Source organism: Oncorhynchus nerka, linkage group LG9a (assembly GCF_034236695.1).
Source record: "Oncorhynchus nerka isolate Pitt River linkage group LG9a, Oner_Uvic_2.0, whole genome shotgun sequence".
Taxonomy (NCBI): domain Eukaryota; kingdom Metazoa; phylum Chordata; class Actinopteri; order Salmoniformes; family Salmonidae; genus Oncorhynchus; species Oncorhynchus nerka.
This window is the reverse complement of record NC_088404.1, coordinates 9,526,674-9,546,657: the sequence shown is the minus strand read 5'-3', so window position 1 is coordinate 9,546,657 and position 19,984 is coordinate 9,526,674. Positions and strand designations below refer to the sequence as shown.

The 19,984-nt window shown below is 47.6% G+C and overlaps 1 protein-coding gene across 1 annotated transcript in view; it reads left to right on the top strand.

The window, feature by feature from the left end:
• The first annotated feature begins 1,344 nt into the window (after positions 1-1,344).
• Positions 1,345-19,984, top strand: part of LOC115118155 (1-phosphatidylinositol 4,5-bisphosphate phosphodiesterase zeta-1-like) — a 46,437-nt gene continuing 27,797 nt past the window's right edge. The window contains exons 1-4 of the mRNA XM_065022293.1: positions 1,345-1,534; positions 3,772-3,973; positions 10,401-10,545; positions 11,953-12,108. Of these exons, the coding sequence (XP_064878365.1) occupies positions 1,345-1,534; positions 3,772-3,973; positions 10,401-10,545; positions 11,953-12,108 (693 nt within the window). The remainder of the gene's footprint in view (positions 1,535-3,771; positions 3,974-10,400; positions 10,546-11,952; positions 12,109-19,984) is intronic.

Below are 19,984 nucleotides of genomic sequence, written 5' to 3'. Positions count from 1 at the left end.
GAGATCATGGAACGGGCAGTCCTTCCCGGGAGGAAGAGCAGCTCCGTCTTGCCGAGGTTCAGCTTGAGGTGATGATCCGTCATCCACACTGATATGTCTGCCAGACATGCAGAGATGCGATTCGCCACCTGGTCGTCAGAAGGGGGAAAGGAGAAGATTAATTGTGTGTCGTCTGCATAGCAATGATAGGAGAGACCATGTGAGGTTATGACAGAGCCAAGTGACTTGGTGTATAGCGAGAATAGGAGAGGGCCTAGAACAGAGCCTGGGGACACCAGTGGTGAGAGCACGTGGTGAGGAGACGGATTCTCGCCACGCCACCTGGTAGGAGCGACCTGTCAGGTAGGACGCAATCCAAGCGTGGGCCGCGCCGGAGATGCCCAACTCGGAGAGGGTGGAGAGGAGGATCTGATGGTTCACAGTATCGAAGGCAGCCGATAGGTCTAGAAGGATGAGAGCAGAGGAGAGAGAGTTAGCTTTAGCAGTGCGGAGCGCCTCCGTGATACAGAGAAGAGCAGTCTCAGTTGAATGACTAGTCTTGAAACCTGACTGATTTGGATCAAGAAGGTCATTCTGAGAGAGATAGCGGGAGAGCTGGCCAAGGACGGCACGTTCAAGAGTTTTGGAGAGAAAAGAAAGAAGGGATACTGGTCTGTAGTTGTTGACATCGGAGGGATCGAGTGTAGGTTTTTTCAGAAGGGGTGCAACTCTCGCTCTCTTGAAGACGGGAGGGACGTAGCCAGCGGTCAGGGATGAGTTGATGAGCGAGGTGAGGTAAGGGAGAAGGTCACCGGAGATGGTCTGGAGAAGAGAGGAGGGGATAGGGTCAAGCGGGCAGGTTGTTGGGCGGCCGGCCGTCACAAGACGTGAGATGTCATCTGGAGAGAGAGGGGAGAAAGAGGTCAGAGCACAGGGTAGGGCAGTGTGAGCAGAACCAGCGGTGTCGTTTGACTTAGCAACTTTGACTTATAAACTGTAAACTATTATAAAATGGAAATTATTATAAATGGAAATTATTATAAAGTGTAAACTATTATAAACTGTAAACTATTATAAACTGTAAACTATTATGTAAACTATTATAAACTGTAAACTATTATAAACGGTATACCATGATCCCTTCTTCTATGTCCCAGTGGGTTCCTGGGGACTGTGTCTTAAAGGATGATTGCATTTTATTTGACAATTTTAAAAAAAACGTACCTCATCCACGCGAATACAACAATACCACAAATGAAAAACCATTGAGGATGAAAACACAATGAAGTCAAACAGGTTTGTTTCAACAGGGGCCAGGGTGAGACCTGGGTCAGGGGGCTTGAGGACTCTGCTGGCTGGCGGACAATGAAGAAGAACAAGGCCTCCACCTCCAGAAGGTCAGAGATCCAGAACATCTACCAGTGCTACTCCTCCGGAAGGAATACTCTGGCCGCCTCCGCTCTCCTCAGGTTCCTACACATGGAGCAGATGGAGGCAGCAGCCAATCAGGAGACAGCGGAGGGCTTGATTGACAGATATGAGATTGAGGAGACAGGTGGGTGAAAGGGGATGAGGTGGGACTTGGTACAGTTCTGTCCTATCATGATGCACAATTAATTAGGTTTCCTTGTTCACTTATTTTCATTTTTATTGTTACAGTACAGTCGTGGCCAAAAGTTTTGAGAATGACACAAATATAAATTTTCACAAAGTCTGCTGCTTCAGTGTCTTTAGATATTTTTGTCAGATGTTACTATGGAATACTGAAGTATAATTACAAGCATTTCATAAGTGTCAAAGGCTTTTATTGACAATTACATGAAGTTGATGCAAAGAGTCAATATTTGCAGTGTTGACCCTTCTTTTTCAAGACCTCTGCAATCCGCCCTGGCATGCTGTCAATTAACTTCTGGGCCACATTCTGACTGATGGCAGCCCACTCTTGCATAATCAATGCTTGGAGTCTGTCAGAATTTGTGGGTTTTTGTTTGTTCACCCACCTCTTGAGGATTGACCACAAGTTCTCAATGGGATTAATGTCTGGGGAGTTTCCTGGCCATGGACCCAAAATATCAATGTTTTGTTCCCCGAGCCACTTAGTTATCACTTTTGCCTTATGGCAAGCTGCTCCATCATGCTGGAAAAGGCATTGTTCCTCACCAAACTGTTCCTGGATGGTTGGGAGAAGTTGCTCTCGGAGGATGTGTTGGTACCATTCTTTATTCATGGCTGTGTTCTTAGGCAAAATAGTTTGTGAGCCCACTCCCTTGGCTGAGATGCAACCCCACACATGAATGGTATCAGGATGCTTTACTGTTGGCATGACAGGACTGATGGTAGCGCTCACCTTGTCTTCTCCGGACAAGCTTTTTTCCACATGCCCCAAACAATCGGAAAGGGGACGCATCATTGAACTTTACCCCAGTCCTCAGCAGTCCAATCCCTGTACCTTTTGCAGAATATCAGTCTGTCCCTGATGTTTTTCCTGGAGAGAAGTGGCTTCTTTGCTGCCCTTCTTGACACCAGGCTATCCTCCAAAAGTCTTCGCCTCACTGTGCGTGCAGATGCACTCACACCTGCCTGCTGCCATTCCTGAGCAAGCTCTGTACTGGTGGTGCCCCGATCCCGCAGCTGAATCAACTTTAGGAGATGGTCCTGGCGCTTGCTGGACTTTCTTGGGCGCCCTGAAGCCTTCTTCACAACAATTGAACCTTTCTCCTTGAAGTTCTTGACGATCCGATATATGGTTAATTTAGGTGCAATCTTACTGGCAGCAATCTCCTTGCCTGTGAAGTCCTTTTTGTGCAAAGCAATGATGACGGCAAGTGTTTCCTTTTAGGTAACCATGATTGACAGAGGAAGAACAATGATTCCAAGCACCACCCTCCTTTTGAAGCTTCCAGTCTGTTATTCGAACTCAATCAGCATGACAGAGTGATCTCCAGCCTTATCCTCATCAACACTCACACCTGTGTTAACGAGAGAATCACTGACATGATTTCAGTTGGTCCTTTTGTGGCAGGGCTAAAATGCATGGCAAAGAGGGACTTTACAATTAATTGCAATTCATCTGATCACTCTTCATAACATTCTGGAGTATATGCAAATTGCCATCATACAAACTGAGGCAGCAAACTTTGTGAAAATTAATATTTGTGTCATTCTCAAAACTTTTGGCCACGACTGTACAGTAGGTATGTATGACTGTACCCCTACCAGGCATTTTGTTAGCCTTAGCTGAGTCACATGTGATGAGACCACTTGTTTCAGATTAGAACGTACACAAGTCTATTTAGCATCTCCTGCCGCTATACAAACAGCACCATAGAAATGCCACGCTGCGACAGGCATAGAGGCATCCGTCTGACCTGACGAGACAGGACATAAAACCATGACAGTCAAGCTCAGCAGACAAAATGCTCTGCTACAGGTACAGAGGCATCAGTCTGACATGACGAAAACAGGAAGTAAAACGAAGACAGTCAAGCTCATCAGTGGACTAGCACAATAAGACACTTTCTCAATTGTCACATTTTTTAAATGTATTTTTAACCTTTATTTAACTAGACAAGTCAGTTAAGAATAAATTATTATTTACAATGACAGCCTACCGGGGAACAAGGGGTTAACTGCCTTGTTCAGGGGCAGAAGGACAGATTTTTACCATCCAAATACTTCCTTCTCTCCTCACGTCCTCAAGGTACATATATGCAAGATAAAGTAGTACATCCAACTGAGTGATTGTTTTTTTGTTGAGTGTTTTTTAAGCCAACCTCTGCGTATCCCTGGCAGCTAGAGAGAACAGAAGCATGACATTCGAGGGGTTCTACAGATACATGGAGTCTAAAGACTGTAGTGTGTTTGACCAGATACACACGTCTGTGTACCAGGATATGGACCAGCCTCTGTGTCACTACTTCATCTCGTCTTCTCACAACACCTACCTCACTGGGGACCAGCTGGTAGGCAAGAGCACCCTGGACGCCTATGTCAGGTAATAACACTGCCTATGTCAGGTCATTACAACTGCCTATGTCAGGTAATAACACTGCCTATGTCAGGTAATAACACTGCCTATGTCAGGTAATTACAACTACCTATATCAGGTAATAACACTACCTATGTCAGGTAATAACACTACCTATGTCAGGTAATAACACTGCCTATGTCAGGTAATAACACTACCTATGTCAGGTAATAACACTACCTATGTCAGGTCATTACAACTGCCTATGTCAGGTAATAACACTACCTATGTCAGGTAATAACACTACCTATGTCAGGTAATTACAACTGCCTATGTCAGGTAATAACACTACCTATGTCAGGTAATAACACTACCTATGTCAGGTAATAACACTACCTATGTCAGGTAATAACACTACCTATGTCAGGTAATAACACTACTTATGTCAGGTCATTACAACTACCTATGTCAGGTAATAACACTACCTATGTCAGGTAATAATTCTACCCTATGTCAGGTAATAACACTACCTATGTCAGGTAATAACACTACCTATGTCAGGTAATAACACTACCTATGTCAGGTAATTACAACTGCCTATGTCAGGTAATAACACTACCTATGTCAGGTAATAACACTACCTATGTCAGGTAATAACACTACCTATGTCAGGTCATAACACTACCTATGTCAGGTAATTACAACTGCCTATGTCAGGTAATAACACTACCTATGTCAGGTAATAACACTACCTATGTCAGGTAATAACACTTATGTCAGGTAATAACACTACCTATGTCAGGTAATTACACTACCTATGTCAGGTAATAACACTACCTATGTCAGGTAATAACACTACCTATGTCATGTAATAATTCTACCTATGTCAGGTAAAACACTACCTATGTCAGGTAATTACAACTGCCTATGTCATGTAATAATTCTACCTATGTCAGGTCATTACAACAGCCTGTGTCAGGTAATAACACTACCTATGTCAGGTCATTACAACTGCCTATGTCAGGTAATAACACTACCTATGTCAGGTAATAACACTACCTATGTCAGGTAATAACACTACCTATGTCAGGTAATAACACTTCCTATGTCAGGTAATAACACTGCCTATGTCAGGTAATAACACTACCTATGTCAGGTAATTACAACTGCCTATGTCAGGTAATAACACTACCTATGTCAGGTAATAACACTGCCTATGTCAGGTAATAACACTGCCTATGTCAGGTAATAACACTGCCTATGTCAGGTAATTACAACTGCCTATGTCAGGTAATAACACTACCTATGTCAGGTCATTACAACTGCCTATGTCAGGTAATAACACTACCTATGTCAGGTAATAACACTGCCTATGTCAGGTAATAACACTACCTATGTGAGGTAATTACAACTGCCTATGTCAGGTAATAACACTACCTATGTCAGGTCATTACAACTTGCCTTTGTCAGGTAATAACACTACCTATGTCAGGTAATAACACTGCCTATGTCAGGTAATAACACTGCCTATGTCAGGTAATAACACTACCTATGTCAGGTAATAACACTGCCTATGTCAGGTAATAACACTACCTATGTCAGGTAATAACACTGCCTATGTCAGGTAATAACACTACCTATGTCAGGTCATTACAACAGCCTGTGTCAGGTAGTAACACTACTTATGTCAGGTCATTACAACTGCCTATGTCAGGTAATAACACTACCTATGTCAGGTAATAACACTACCTATGCCATGTAATAATTCTACCTATGTCAGGTAATTACAACAGCCTATGCCATGTAATAATTCTACCTATGTCAGGTAAAACACTACCTATGTCAGGTAATTACCACAGCCTATGTCATGTAATAATTCTACCTATGTCAGGTAATAACACTACCTATGTCAGGTAATAATTCTACCCTATGTCAGGTAATAACACTACCTATGTCAGGTAATAACACTACCTATGTCAGGTAATAACACTACATATGTCAGGTAATAATTCTACCTATATCAGGTCATTACAACTGCCTATGTCAGGTAATAACACTACCTATGTCAGGTAAAACACTACCTATGTCAGGTAATTACAACAGCCTATGTCATGTAATAATTCTACCTATGTCAGGTAAAACACTACCTATGTCAGGTAATTACCACAGCCTATGTCATGTAATAATTCTACCTATGTCAGGTCATTACAACAGCCTGTGTCAGGTAATAACACTACCTTTGTCGGGTAATAACACTACCTATGTCAGGTCATAACACTACCTATGTCAGGTAATAATTCTACCTATGTCAGGTCCTTACAACTGCCTATGTCAGGTAATAACACTACCTATGTCAGGTCATTACAACTGCCTATGTCAGGTAATAACACTACCTATGTCAGGTAATAACACTACCTATGTCAGGTAATAATTCTACCTATGTCAGGTAATAACACTACCTATGTCAGGTAATAACACTTCCTATGTCAGGTAATAACACTACCTATGTCAGGTAATAATTCTACCTATGTCAGGTAATAACACTACCTATGTCAGGTAATAATTCTACCTATGTCAGGTAATAACACTACCTATGTCAGGTAATAACACTGCCTATGTCAGGTAATAACACTGCCTATGTCAGGTAATTACCACAGCCTATGTCATGTAATAATTCTACCTATGTCAGGTCATTACAACAGCCTGTGTCAGGTAGTAACACTACCTATGTCAGGTAATAACACTACCTATGTCAGGTAATAACACTACCTATGTCAGGTAATTACACTGCCTATGTCAGGTAATTACACTACCTATATCAGGTAATAACACTACCTATGTCAGGTAATAATTCTACCTATGTCAGGTAATAACACTACCTATGTCAGGTAATAATTCTACCTATGTCAGGTAATAACACTACCTATGTCAGGTAATAATTCTACCTATGTCAGGTAATACAACTAGTTAAGAAATGGCTTCTGCTGGTTGTATACCCACTGCCATTCTTTAAAGTTTAAACCCTCTCCTCTCAAACCATAGTGTCTGCTCTCTCAGTTTAAACCCTCTCCTCTCAAACCATATAGTCTGCTCTCTCAGTTTAAACACTCTCCTCTCAAACCACAGTGTCTGCTCTCTCAGTTTAAACCCTCTCCTCTCAAACCATAGTTTCTGCTCTCTCAGTTTAAACCCTCTCCTCTCAAACCGCAGTGTCTGCTCTCAGTTTAAACCCTCTCCTCTCAAACCGCAGTGTCTGCTCTCTCAGTTTAAACCCTCTCTAACCGCAGTGTCTGCTCACTTAGTCTCTCCTTCATATTCAGTAATGCAGCCTCTCCATCCGCTAACTAAAGGACAAAAAGGAGGTGAACTGAGTGAGAAAGGGGCTGATGGCAGCAGAACTAGGCCATTATTGGTCCTCTGAGACCAGTAGAGTACTCTCTCTCTCTCTCTCTCTCTCTGCTGTAATATACTGTCTTTCCCCTGTGTATAATATAGAGTACTCTCTCACTCCTGTCTAATACAATGTCATGATCCCAAATGGCACCCTATTCCCTATATAGTGCACTACTTTTGAAGGTTCTGGTCATAAGTAGTGCACTATGTAGGGAATAGGGTGCCATTTGGGATGCAAGGGTGTCTCCCACTCGTCTGTAATAGACTGTAGTAAAGCCCTCTAATTGAGTGACTGGGGAGGAGGTCTGGTGGGAGGGCCTGATGGGGGGGCCTGGTTCACTCAGCTAATGAATGAGGAGGTGACTGGGGAGGGGAGGTGACTTAGGAGGGGAGGTCTGGTGGGGAGGCCTGATGGGGGGGTCTGGTTCACTCAGCTAATGAATGAGGAGGTGACTGGGGAGGGGAGGTGACTTAGGAGGGGAGGTCTGGTGGGGAGGCCTGATGGGGGCCGTGATGGGGGACCTGGTTCACTCAGCTAACAAAAGGGGTGGTGACTGGGAGGGGAGGTCTGGTGGGGAGGCCTGATGGGGGGCCGTGATGGGGGGGACCTGGTTCACTCAGCTAACAAAAGGGGTGGTGACTGGGAGGGGAGGTCTGGTGGGGAGGCCTGATGGGTGGGCCTGGTTCACTCAGCTAATTAAAGGGGAGGTGACTGGGAGGGGAGGTCTGGTGGGGAGATCTGGTTTACACAGCTAATGAAATAGGAGATGACTATGGAAGGGAGATGACTATGGAAGGGAGATGACTGGGGAGGGGAGGTGACTAGGGAGGGAGGTGACTGGGGAGGGAGGTGACTATGGAGGGGAGGTGACTGGGGAGATGACTGGGGAGGGGAGGTGACTGGGGAGGGGAGGTGACTGGGGAGATGACTGAGGAGGGGAGGTGACTGGGGAGGGGAGGTGACTATGGAGGGAGGTGACTGGGGAGGGGAGGTGACTGGGGAGGGAGGTGACTGGGGAGGGGAGGTGACTATGGAGGGGAGGTGACTATGGAGGGGAGGTGACAGAGGAGATGGGATGTGACTGGGGAGGTGACTGGGGAGGTGACTATGGAGGGGAGGTGACTGGGGAGGGGAGGTGACTGGGGAGTTGACTATGGAGGGGAGGTGACTGGGGAGGGGAGATGACTATGGAGGGGAGGTGACTATGGAGGGGAGGTGACTGGGGAGGGAGGTGACTGGGGAGGTGACTATGGAGGGAGGTGACTGGGGAGGGGAGGTGACTATGGAGGGGAGGTGACTATGGAGGGGAGGTGACTGGGGAGGGGAGGTGACTGGGGAGGTGACTATGGAGGGGAGGTGACTGGGGAGGGGAGGTGACTGGGGAGGGGAGATGACTATGGAAGGGAGGTGACTGGGGAGGGAGGTGACTGGGGAGGGGAGGTGACTGGGGAGGGGAGGTGACTATGGAGGGAGGTGACAGGGGAGGGGAGTTGACTATGGAAGGGAGGTGACTGGGGAGGGGAGGTGACTGGGGAGGGGAGGTGACTATGGAAGGGAGGTGACTGGGGAGGGGAGGTGACTGGGGAGGGGAGGTGACTGGGGAGGGGAGGTCTGGTGGGGAGGTCTGGTGGGGAGGTCTGGTTTACACAGCTAATGAAATAGGAGATGACTGGGGAGGGGAGATGACTGGGGAGGGACTGGGAGATGACAGAGGAGGGGAGGTGACTATGGAGGGGAGGTGACTGGGGAGGGAGGTGACTATGGAGGGAGGTGACTGGGGAGGGAGGTGACTGGGGAGGGGAGGTGACTATGGAGGGGAGGTGACTAGGAGGGAGGTGACTGGGAGGGGAGGTGACTGGGGAGGGAGGTGACTGGGGAGGGGAGGTGACTGGGGAGGGGAGATGACTATGGAGGGAGGTGACTAGGGAGGGGAGGTGATTGGGGAGGGGAGGTGACTAGGGAGGGGAGGTGACTGGGGAGGGAGGTGACTGGGGAGGGGAGGTGACTATGGAGGGGAGGTGACAGGGGAGGGAGGTGACTATGGAGGGGAGGTGACAGGGGAGGGGAGGTGACTGGGGAGGGGAGGTGACAGGGGAGGGAGGTGACTATGGAGGGGAGGTGACAGGGGAGGGAGGTGACTGGGGAGGGGAGATGACTGGGGAGGGGAGGTGACTGGGGAGGGGAGATGACTGGGGAGGGGAGATGACTGGGGAGGGGAGATGACTGGGGAGGGAAGTGACTGGGGAGGGGAGATGACTGGGGAGGGGAGGTGACTATGGAGGGGAGGTGACAGGGGAGGGAGGTGACTATGGAGGGGAGATGACTGGGGAGGGGAGGTGACTGGGGAGGGGAGGTGACTATGGAGGGGAGGTGACAGGGGAGGGGAGGTGACTATGGAGGGGAGGTGACAGGGGAGGGGAGGTGACTATGGAGGGGAGGTGACTAGGGAGGGGAGGTGACTGGGGAGGGGAGGTGACTATGGAGGGGAGGTGACAGGGGAGGGGAGGTGACTATGGAGGGGAGGTAACAGGGGAGGGGAGGTGACTGGGGAGGGGAGATGACTGGACTCTGTGTCTAGCCGCCAGGTGAGCAAAGGATGGAAAGGGAGAACTGAATCAGGAGCATAAAGAACATAAAGACCAACAATGAATCAAACCACTATTGCTGTACGTTCAGTGTGACAAGTCTGTGCAGATGGGAGCTAGTGTGTCAGAAGGAAATCCTCCCTTTTGTTTCTGTGCTTTTATATGGCCATACATTTTGATATGATGGTAATTAACTCATTAATCATTCAACGTTTTGGTACTGAATAACGCAAAATGGAAATCAAATTATAATCGAAAACATAATTTTTTGGACCGGTCTGCAGAATTAACTTTCATGTCTTGTAAAACAGTGTGAGTGATATACTATAAAAGAAATAAGGTTTGGGTCTATTTTCGACTTGATCATCTGTTCTCTGTATGTCGCTGGTAAACTACAGATGTCCTCAGTCCTCCTCCTAGTAATCATCTTGTGTTCCTTACGCGTCCATCCATCTCTCTCTCGGTGTGTCCTCAGTGCGCTGAGGAGAGGTTGTCGTTGTCTGGAGATTGACTGCTGGGATGGTCCTAGTGCAGAGCCTATAGTCTACCATGGTCACACTCTGACCAGTAAGATCCTGTTCAAGGATGTCATCACTACCGTGGAGCAGCATGCCTTTGAGGTAGGACCACACCACAGATAAAGAACTGTGTACATTTTTAGGACACTTACGTTGATATAAGTCCCATAGTGTTGTCTAGGAGGGTAATGGAATCAGAACGTTGCCTCAGGGTTATGGTGTTGTCTAGGAGGGTAATGGAATCAGAACCTTGCCTCAGGGTTATGGTGTTGTCTAGGAGGGTAATGGAATCAGAACGTTGCCTCAGGGTTATGGTGTTGTCTAGGAGGGTAATGGAATCAGAACGTTGCCTCAGGGTTATGGTGTTGTCTAGGAGGGTAATGGAATCAGAACGTTGCCTCAGGGTTATGGTGTTGTCTAGGAGGGTAATGGAATCAGAACGTTGCCTCAGGGTTATGGTGTTGTCTAGGAGGGTAATGGAATCAGAACGTTGCCTCAGGGTTATGGTGTTGTCTAGGAGGGTAATGGAATCAGAACGTTGCCTCAGGGTTATGGTGTTGTCTAGGAGGGTAATGGAATCAGAACGTTGCCTCAGGGTTATGGTGTTGTCTAGGAGGGTAATGGAATCAGAACGTTGCCTCAGGGTTATGGTGTTGTCTAGGAGGGTAATGGAATCAGAACGTTGCCTCAGGGTTATGGTGTTGTCTAGGAGGGTAATGGAATCAGAACGTTGCCTCAGAGTTATGGTGTTGTCTAGGAGGGTAATGGAATCAGAACGTTGCCTCAGGGTTATGGTGTTGTCTAGGAGGGTAATGGAATCAGAACGTTGCCTCAGGGTTATGGTGTTGTCTAGGAGGGTAATGGAATCAGAACCTTGCCTCAGGGTTATGGTGTTGTCTAGGAGGGTAATGGAATCAGAACGTTGCCTCAGGGTTATGGTGTTGTCTAGGAGGGTAATGGAATCAGAACGTTGCCTCAGGGTTATGGTGTTGTCTAGGAGGGTAATGGAATCAGAACGTTGCCTCAGGGTTATGGTGTTGTCTAGGAGGGTAATGGAATCAGAACGTTGCCTCAGGGTTATGGTGTTGTCTAGGAGGGTAATGGAATCAGAACCTTGCCTCAGGGTTATGGTGTTGTCTAGGAGGGTAATGGAATCAGAACGTTGCCTCAGGGTTATGGTGTTGTCTAGGAGGGTAATGGAATCAGAACGTTGCCTCGGGGTTCTACTGTATTGCCTGGTGTGTTGTTTGCGTATTCTAATTCACTGGCTACCATCACTAATAGAGGGTGTTATTCACTGAAGGGGAGATGGGCCTCTTTGATTCTGGTTGCTTGGCAACGGGCTATTCACTGGGAAACGTGTTTATCTTTTTAGAACGTGTGTGAGAGACTCCTTTGGGAATTGAACCCAAACCCGAGTCACACAGGACCTCCATTGCTGGTATGGTTATCTTGTGTCTTGTGTCTTGCTGGCATGACAGACCCTTGAGAGAGACTATTCTGTGCCAGGTGTCTCCGTACCCAGTGATCCTGTCCCTGGAGAACCACTGTACCCCGACTCAGCAGGATGTCATGGCCCAGTACCTCACCTCCATCCTGGGGGAAAAACTGCTGGCCACCAGCCTGGACCTCACCAATCAGCCTGGACAACTGCCCAGCCCCAACGTAAACAGTACATTTACATTAGAGTCATTTAGCAGACGCTCTTATCCAGAGCGACTTACAGGAGCAATTAGGTTTAAATACCTTTACATCTTTTTCACATAGGGATTTCACTCTGGGATTTAAACCAGTGACCTTTCAGTTACTGACTCAACGTTTTTTAATCGCTAGGTTACCTGCCACCCACATCAGTGTCCGTATACCTCAGTATAGCTAGAACAGCTGCCATTTGTTTACAAGCTTAGTGAAAGTTATAAGATTCCCAGTTTTCAAATATTAGTAAATCAACTTAAACATAGAATATACCGCAAGCTACGTCATCTTCACAACTTAAACGTAGAACATAACCGACCCTACCGCAAGCTACGTCATCTTCACAACTTAAACGTAGAACATAGCTTTTGGATTACATTCATTATTGTGCCTCTCAGTTTGTGTTGACGCTACGACAGAGGAGATGTTATGTGGACTGGATCAATAATGTCCATGCTCAGTTTGGGCTGTTGACGCTACGACAGAGGAGATGTTATGTGGACTGGATCAATAATGTCCATGCTCAGTTTGGGCTGTTGACGCTACGACAGAGGAGATGTTATGTGGACTGGATCAATAATGTCCATGCTCAGTTTGGGCTGTTGACGCTACGACAGAGGAGATGTTATGTGGACTGGATCAATAATGTCCATGCTCAGTTTGGGTTGAAGCTACGACAGAGGAGATGTTATGTGGACTGGATCAATAATGTCCATGCTCAGTTTGGGCTGTTGACACTACGACAGAGGAGATGTTATGTGGACTGGATCAATAATGTCCATGCTCAGTTTGGGCTGTTGACGCTACGACAGAGGAGATGTTATGTGGACTGGATCAATAATGTCCATGCTCAGTTTGGGCTGTTGACGTTACGACAGAGGAGTTCAATAACGTCCCTTCTCTTTGTGAACTCTGCCAAAGCTGAACTCTGCCAGACGGAACTGAAACTTGTTCAGTAAGAGTAGAAGGTGTCGTAAGCTTGTGCCTGAGCTCACAAGATATATATGCCCCTGGTCTGACTGAGGGACTTTTTCTCCACTGAGGAAAGAGAAACAGAGTTTATATGACGCGGCTCATTACAGATTGCAGGACAGAAGACAGATAAATTTAGTGCTCGATTCAATCAGATCCGCTTTAAGCAACAACCACATGGCGGTTGTTTTGGTGATGTCAGAGGTGGAACTGCGTCGGAGCTGTCAAATCCACAAGTGGCTCCTGGCATTATACGGAGTCGCGTGAACAAAAATCCCATACAGCCATGTTCACAAGTTGGAACAGTGAAATGTGAGATGTGATCTACACCTCTGTTAAGATGATAGAAACATTAATTAATTAGGTTAATGATTTAATAATAATGAGCCTAATAATAATTTCTGTATTACTACACTTTCTCCTTCTGAACGGCTAACGTGAGTGGGGACGGGTATGGCTTTGTGACAGCGATCGATTTGACGGCTCCAGCTCAGTTCCACCTCCGACACCACCAAAAAACATCAGCTATTCCCGGTGTCTGTTTTTTGCCAGGTTAACGTTTGATCTGATTGAATCTAATGCCTTAGATGAGATCCTCTGGGCTGTCCAATCTCACACTCCATCCGGGGAAATCAATGGATGGGATCGTCTGAAAAGGTCTACCGCATGAACAGCGTTTAAATAGTTCAGTTGTCCCAAATGGAACCCTGGTCTAAAGTAGTGCACTATATAGAGAATAGGGTTCTATAGGGCTCTGGTCTAAAGTAGTGCACTATATAGGGAATAGGGTTTTATAGGGCTCTGGTCTAAAGTAGTGCACTATATAGGGAATAGGGTTCTATAGGGCTCTGGTCTAAAGTAGTGCACTATATAGGGAATAGGGTTTTATAGGGCTCTGGTCTTTATAGGGCAGTAGTGGAATACTATATAGGAATAGACTGTTTTATAGGGCTCTGGTCTGGTAGTGCTGTCTGATATAGGAATAGGGTTTTATAGGGCTCTGGTGATGACTGTCTGAGTAGGAATGAGACTGGTACAGGGCTGGTGATGACTTCTGATAGGGCAGGAAGGAGACTGGTACAGGCTGCTTGTAGTGATGACTGTATAGGGCAAATGAGACTGGTACAGGCTGCTGCTGGTGATGACTGTCTGATAGGGCAGGAATGAGACTGGTACAGGCTGCTGCTGGTGATGACTGTCTGATAGGGTAGGAATGAGACTGGTACAGGCTGCTGGTGATGACTGTCTGATAGGGTAGGAATGAGACTGGTACAGGCTGCTGCTGGTGATGACTGTCTGATAGGGCAGGAAGGAGACTGGTACAGGCTGCTGCTGGTGATGACTGTCTGATAGGGCAGGAAGGAGACTGGTACAGGCTGCTGCTGGTGATGACTGTCTGATAGGGCAGGAATGAGACTGGTACAGGCTGCTGCTGGTGATGACTGTCTGATAGGGCAGGAATGAGACTGGTACAGGCTGCTGCTGGTGATGACTGTCTGATAGGGTAGGAATGAGACTGGCACAGGCTGCTTGCTGGTGATGACTGTCTGATAGGGTAGGAATGAGACTGGTACAGGCTGCTGCTGGTGATGACTGTCTGATAGGGTAGGAATGAGACTGGTACAGGCTGCTGCTGGTGATGACTGTCTGATAGGGTAGGAATGAGACTGGTACAGGCTGCTGCTGGTGATGACTGTCTGATAGGGCAGGAAGGAGACTGGCACAGGCTGCTTGCTGGTGATGACTGTCTGATAGGGCAGGAAGGAGACTGGTACAGGCTGCTTGCTGGTGATGACTGTCTGATAGGGTAGGAATGAGACTGGCACAGGCTGCTTGCTGGTGATGACTGTCTGATAGGGTAGGAATGAGACTGGTACAGGCTGCTTGCTGGTGATGACTGTCTGATAGGGTAGGAATGAGACTGGTACAGGCTGCTGCTGGTGATGACTGTCTGATAGGGCAGGAATGAGACTGGTACAGGCTGCTGCTGGTGATGACTGTCTGATGGGTACTGGTCAGGCTGCTGCTGGTGATGACTGTCTGATAGGGCAGGAAGGAGACTGGTACAGGCTGCTGCTGGTGATGACTGTCTGATAGGGCAGGAAGGAGACTGGTACAGGCTGCTGCTGGTGATGACTGTCTGATAGGGCAGGAATGAGACTGGTACAGGCTGCTGCTGGTGATGACTGTCTGAGGGCAGGAATGAGACTGGTACAGGCTGCTGCTGGTGATGACTGTCTGATAGGGTAGGAATGAGACTGGCACAGGCTGCTTGGGTGATGACTGTCTGATGGGTAGGAATGACTGGCACAGGCTGCTTGCTGGTGATGACTGTCTGATAGGGCAGGAATGAGACTGGTACAGGCTGCTGCTGGTGATGACTGTCTGATAGGGCAGGAAGGAGACTGGTGCTGGTGATGACTGTCTGATAGGGTAGGAACTGTCTGATGAGACTGGTACAGGCTGCTGCTGGTGATGACTGTCTGATAGGGTAGGAATGAGACTGGTACAGGCTGCTGAGACTGCTGGTGATGACTGTCTGATATGGGTAGGAATGAGACTGGTACAGGCTGCTGCTGGTGATGACTGTCTGATAGGGTAGGAATGAGACTGGTACAGGCTGCTGCTGGTGATGACTGTCTGATAGGGTAGGAATGAGACTGGTACAGGCTGCTGCTGGTGATGACTGTCTGATAGGGTAGGAATGAGACTGGTACAGGCTGCTGCTGGTGATGACTGTCTGATAGGGCAGGAAGGAGACTGGTACAGGCTGCTTGCTGGTGATGACTGTCTGATAGGGCAGGAAGGAGACTGGTACAGGCTGCTTGCTGGTGATGACTGTCTGATAGGGTAGGAATGAGACTGGTGGCTGCTTGCTGGTGATGACTGTCTGATAGGGTAGGAATGAGACTGGTACAGGCTGCTTGCTGGTGATGACTGTCTGATAGGGTAGGAATGAGACTGGTACAGGCTGCTGCTGGTGATGACTGTCTGATAGGGTAGGAAGGAGACTGGTACAGGCTGCTGCTGGTGATGACTGTCTGATAGGGCAGGAAGGAGACTGGTACAGGCTGCTGCTGGTGATGACTGTCTGATAGGGCAGGAAGGAGACTGTGGCTGCTGCTGGTGATGACTGGTGAGGAAGGAGACTGACTGCTGGTGATGACTGATAGGGCAGGAATGAGACTGGTACAGGCTGCTGCTGGTGATGACTGTCTGATAGGGCAGGAATGAGACTGGTACAGGCTGCTGCTGGTGATGACTGTCTGATAGGGGAATGAGGGCAATTGCTGGACTGATAGGGTAGGAATGAGACTGGCAGGCTGCTGGTGCTGGTGATGACTGTCTGATAGGGTAGGAATGAGACTGGTACAGGCTGCTGCTGGTGATGACTGTCTGATAGGGTAGGAATGAGACTGGTACAGGCTGCTGCTGGTGATGACTGTCTGATAGGGCAGGAAGGAGACTGGCAGGAAGGAGACTGGTACAGGCTGCTTGCTGGTGATGACTGTCTGATAGGGTAGGAAGGAGACTGGTACAGGCTGCTTGCTGGTGATGACTGTCTGATAGGGTAGGAATGAGACTGGCACAGGCTGCTTGCTGGTGATGACTGTCTGATAGGGTAGGAATGAGACTGGTACAGGCTGCTTGCTGGTGATGACTGTCTGATAGGGTAGGAATGAGACTGGTACAGGCTGCTGCTGGTGATGACTGTCTGATAGGGCAGGAATGAGACTGGTACAGGCTGCTGCTGGTGATGACTGGTGATGACTGTGCTGATATGACTGTCTGATAGGAAAGGAGACTGGTACAGGCTGCTGCTGGTGATGACTGTCTGATAGGGCAGGAAGGAGACTGGTACAGGCTGCTGCTGGTGATGACTGTCTGATAGGGCAGGAATGAGACTGGTACAGGCTGCTGCTGGTGATGACTGTCTGATAGGGCAGGAATGAGACTGGTACAGGCTGCTGCTGGTGATGACTGTCTGATAGGGTAGGAATGAGACTGGCACAGGCTGCTTGCTGGTGATGACTGTCTGATAGGGTAGGAATGAGACTGGCACAGGCTGCTTGCTGGTGATGACTGTCTGATAGGGCAGGAAGGAGACTGGTACAGGCTGCTGCTGGTGATGACTGTCTGATAGGGCAGGAAGGAGACTGGTACAGGCTGCTGCTGGTGATGACTGTCTGATAGGGCAGGAATGCTGCTGCTGGTGATGACTGTCTGATAGGGCAGGAATGAGACTGACAGGCTGCTGCTGGTGATGACTGTCTGATAGGGTAGGAATGAGACTGGCACAGGCTGCTTGCTGGTGATGACTGTCTGATAGGGTAGGAATGAGACTGGTGGCTGCTGCTGGTGATGACTGTCTGATAGGTTTTGAAACTGGTGGCTGCTGCTGGTGATGACTGTCTGATAGGGTAGGAATGAGACTGGTACAGGCTGCTTGCTGGTGATGACTGTCTGATAGGGTAGGAATGAGACTGGTACAGGCTGCTGCTGGTGATGACTGTCTGATAGGGCAGGAATGAGACTGGTACAGGCTGCTGCTGGTGATGACTGTCTGATAGGGTAGGAAGGAGACTGGTACAGGCTGCTGCTGGTGATGACTGTCTGATCTGGTACAGGCTGCTTGCTGGTGATGACTGTGAGGGCAGGAATGAGACTGGTACAGGCTGCTGCTGGTGATGACTGTCTGATAGGGTAGGAAGGAGACTGGTACAGGCTGCTGCTGGTGATGACTGTCTGATAGGGCAGGAAGGAGACTGGTACAGGCTGCTGCTGGTGATGACTGTCTGATAGGGCAGGAAGGAGACTGGTACAGGCTGCTGCTGGTGATGACTGTCTGATTAGAGGACAGAGGTTTTGCACGTTTGTGTGTGTGTGTGCGTGTTTATGCGTGTTTATATGTGTGTGTGTGTGTTATATAGATTTATTTAAACAAGTTATAGATGGTTATTATACATGACTGTGGGAGAATATGATTTGATGTACATATCAATCATACATGTTTACGTCTTTTGATGAATATTTAATAATATAATTAAGTGGAATGCACAAGTTTGAATGGGTGTAGAGCTTGACCTTGATTTGAATTGAGTTCTCAGCCCCTACTCATACACGGTCACTCAGTCGTCATGTGATCTTAGATGAGCCGTACTTCTAGTGACAGACAGTCATGTGATCTTAGATGAGCCGTACTTCTAGTGACAGACAGTCATGTGATCTTAGATGAGCCGTACTTCTAGTGACAGACAGTCATGTGATCTTAGATGAGCCGTACTTCTAGTGACAGACAGTCATGTGATCTTAGATGAGCCGTACTTCTAGTGACAGACAGTCATGTACGGAAAGCCAGTCCTAGCATATGTGGTGTCACAACATACAGTCGTGGCCAAATTTTTTGAGAATGACACAAATATGAATTTTCACAAAGTTTGCTGCTTCAGTGTCTTTAGATATTATTGTCAAATGTTACTATGGAATACTGAAGTATAATTATAAGCATTTCATTAGTGTCAAAAGCTTTTATTGACAATTACATGAACTTGATGCAAAGAGTCAATATTTGCAGTGTTGACCCTTCTTTTTCAAGACCTCTGCAGTCCACCCTGGCATGCTATCAATTAACTTCTGGCACACATCCTGACTGATGGCAGCCCATTCTTGTATAATCAATGCTTGGAGTTTGTCCGAATTTGCGGGTTTTTGTTTGTCCACCCGCCTCTTGAGGATTGACCACAAGTTCTCAATGGGATTAAGGTCTGGGGAGTTTCCTGGTCATGGACCCAAAATATCTATGTTTTGTTCCCCGAGCCACTTAGTTATCACTTTTGCCTTATGGCAAGCTGCTCCATCATGCTGGAAAAGGCATTGTTTGTCACCAACTGTTCCTGGATGGTTGGGAGAAGTTGCTCTCGGAGGATGTGTTGGTACCGTTCTTTATTCATGGCTGTGTTCTTAGGCAAAAATAGTTTGTGAGCCCACTCCCTTGGCTAAGAAACAACCCCACACATGAATGGTCTCAGGATGCTTTACTGTTGGCATGATATGGTAGCGCTCACCTTGTCTTCTCCGGACAAGCTTTACGGATGCCCCAAACAATCGGATAGGGGATTCATCAGAGAAAATTACTTTACCCCAGTCCTCAGCAGTCCTATCCCTGTACCTCTTGCAGAATATCAGTCTGTCCCTGATGTTTTTCCTGGAGAGAAGTGGCATCTTTGCTGCCCTTCTTGACACCAGGCTATCCTCCAAAAGTCTTCGCCTCACTGTGCGTGCAGATGCACTCACACCTGCCTGCTGCCATTCCTGAGCAAGCTCTGTACTGGTGGTGCCCCGATCCCGCAGCTGAATCAACTTTAGGAGATGGTCCTGGCACTTGCTGGACTTTCTTGGGCGCCCTGAAGCCTTCTTCACAACAATTGAACCGCTCTCCTTGAAGTTCTTGATGATCCGATAAATGGTTGATTTAGGTGCAATCTTACTGGCAGCAATATCCTTGCCTGTGAAGCCCTTTTTGTGCAAAGCAACGATGACGGCACGTGTTTCCTTGCAGGTAACCCTGGCTGACAGAGGAAGAACAATGATTCCAAGCACCACCCTCCTTTTGAAGCTTCCAGTCTGTTATTCGAACTCAATCAGCATGACAGAGGGATCTCCAGCCTTGTTCTCGTCAACCCCCCCACATGTGTTAATGAGAGAATCACTGACATGATGTCAGCTAGTCCTGTTGTGGCAGGGCTAGAATGCAGTGAAAATGTTTTTGGGGGGATTCAGTTCATTTGCATGGCAAAGAGGGACTTTACAATGAATTGCAATTCATCTGATCACTCTTCATAACATTCTGGAGTAAATACAAATTGCCATCATA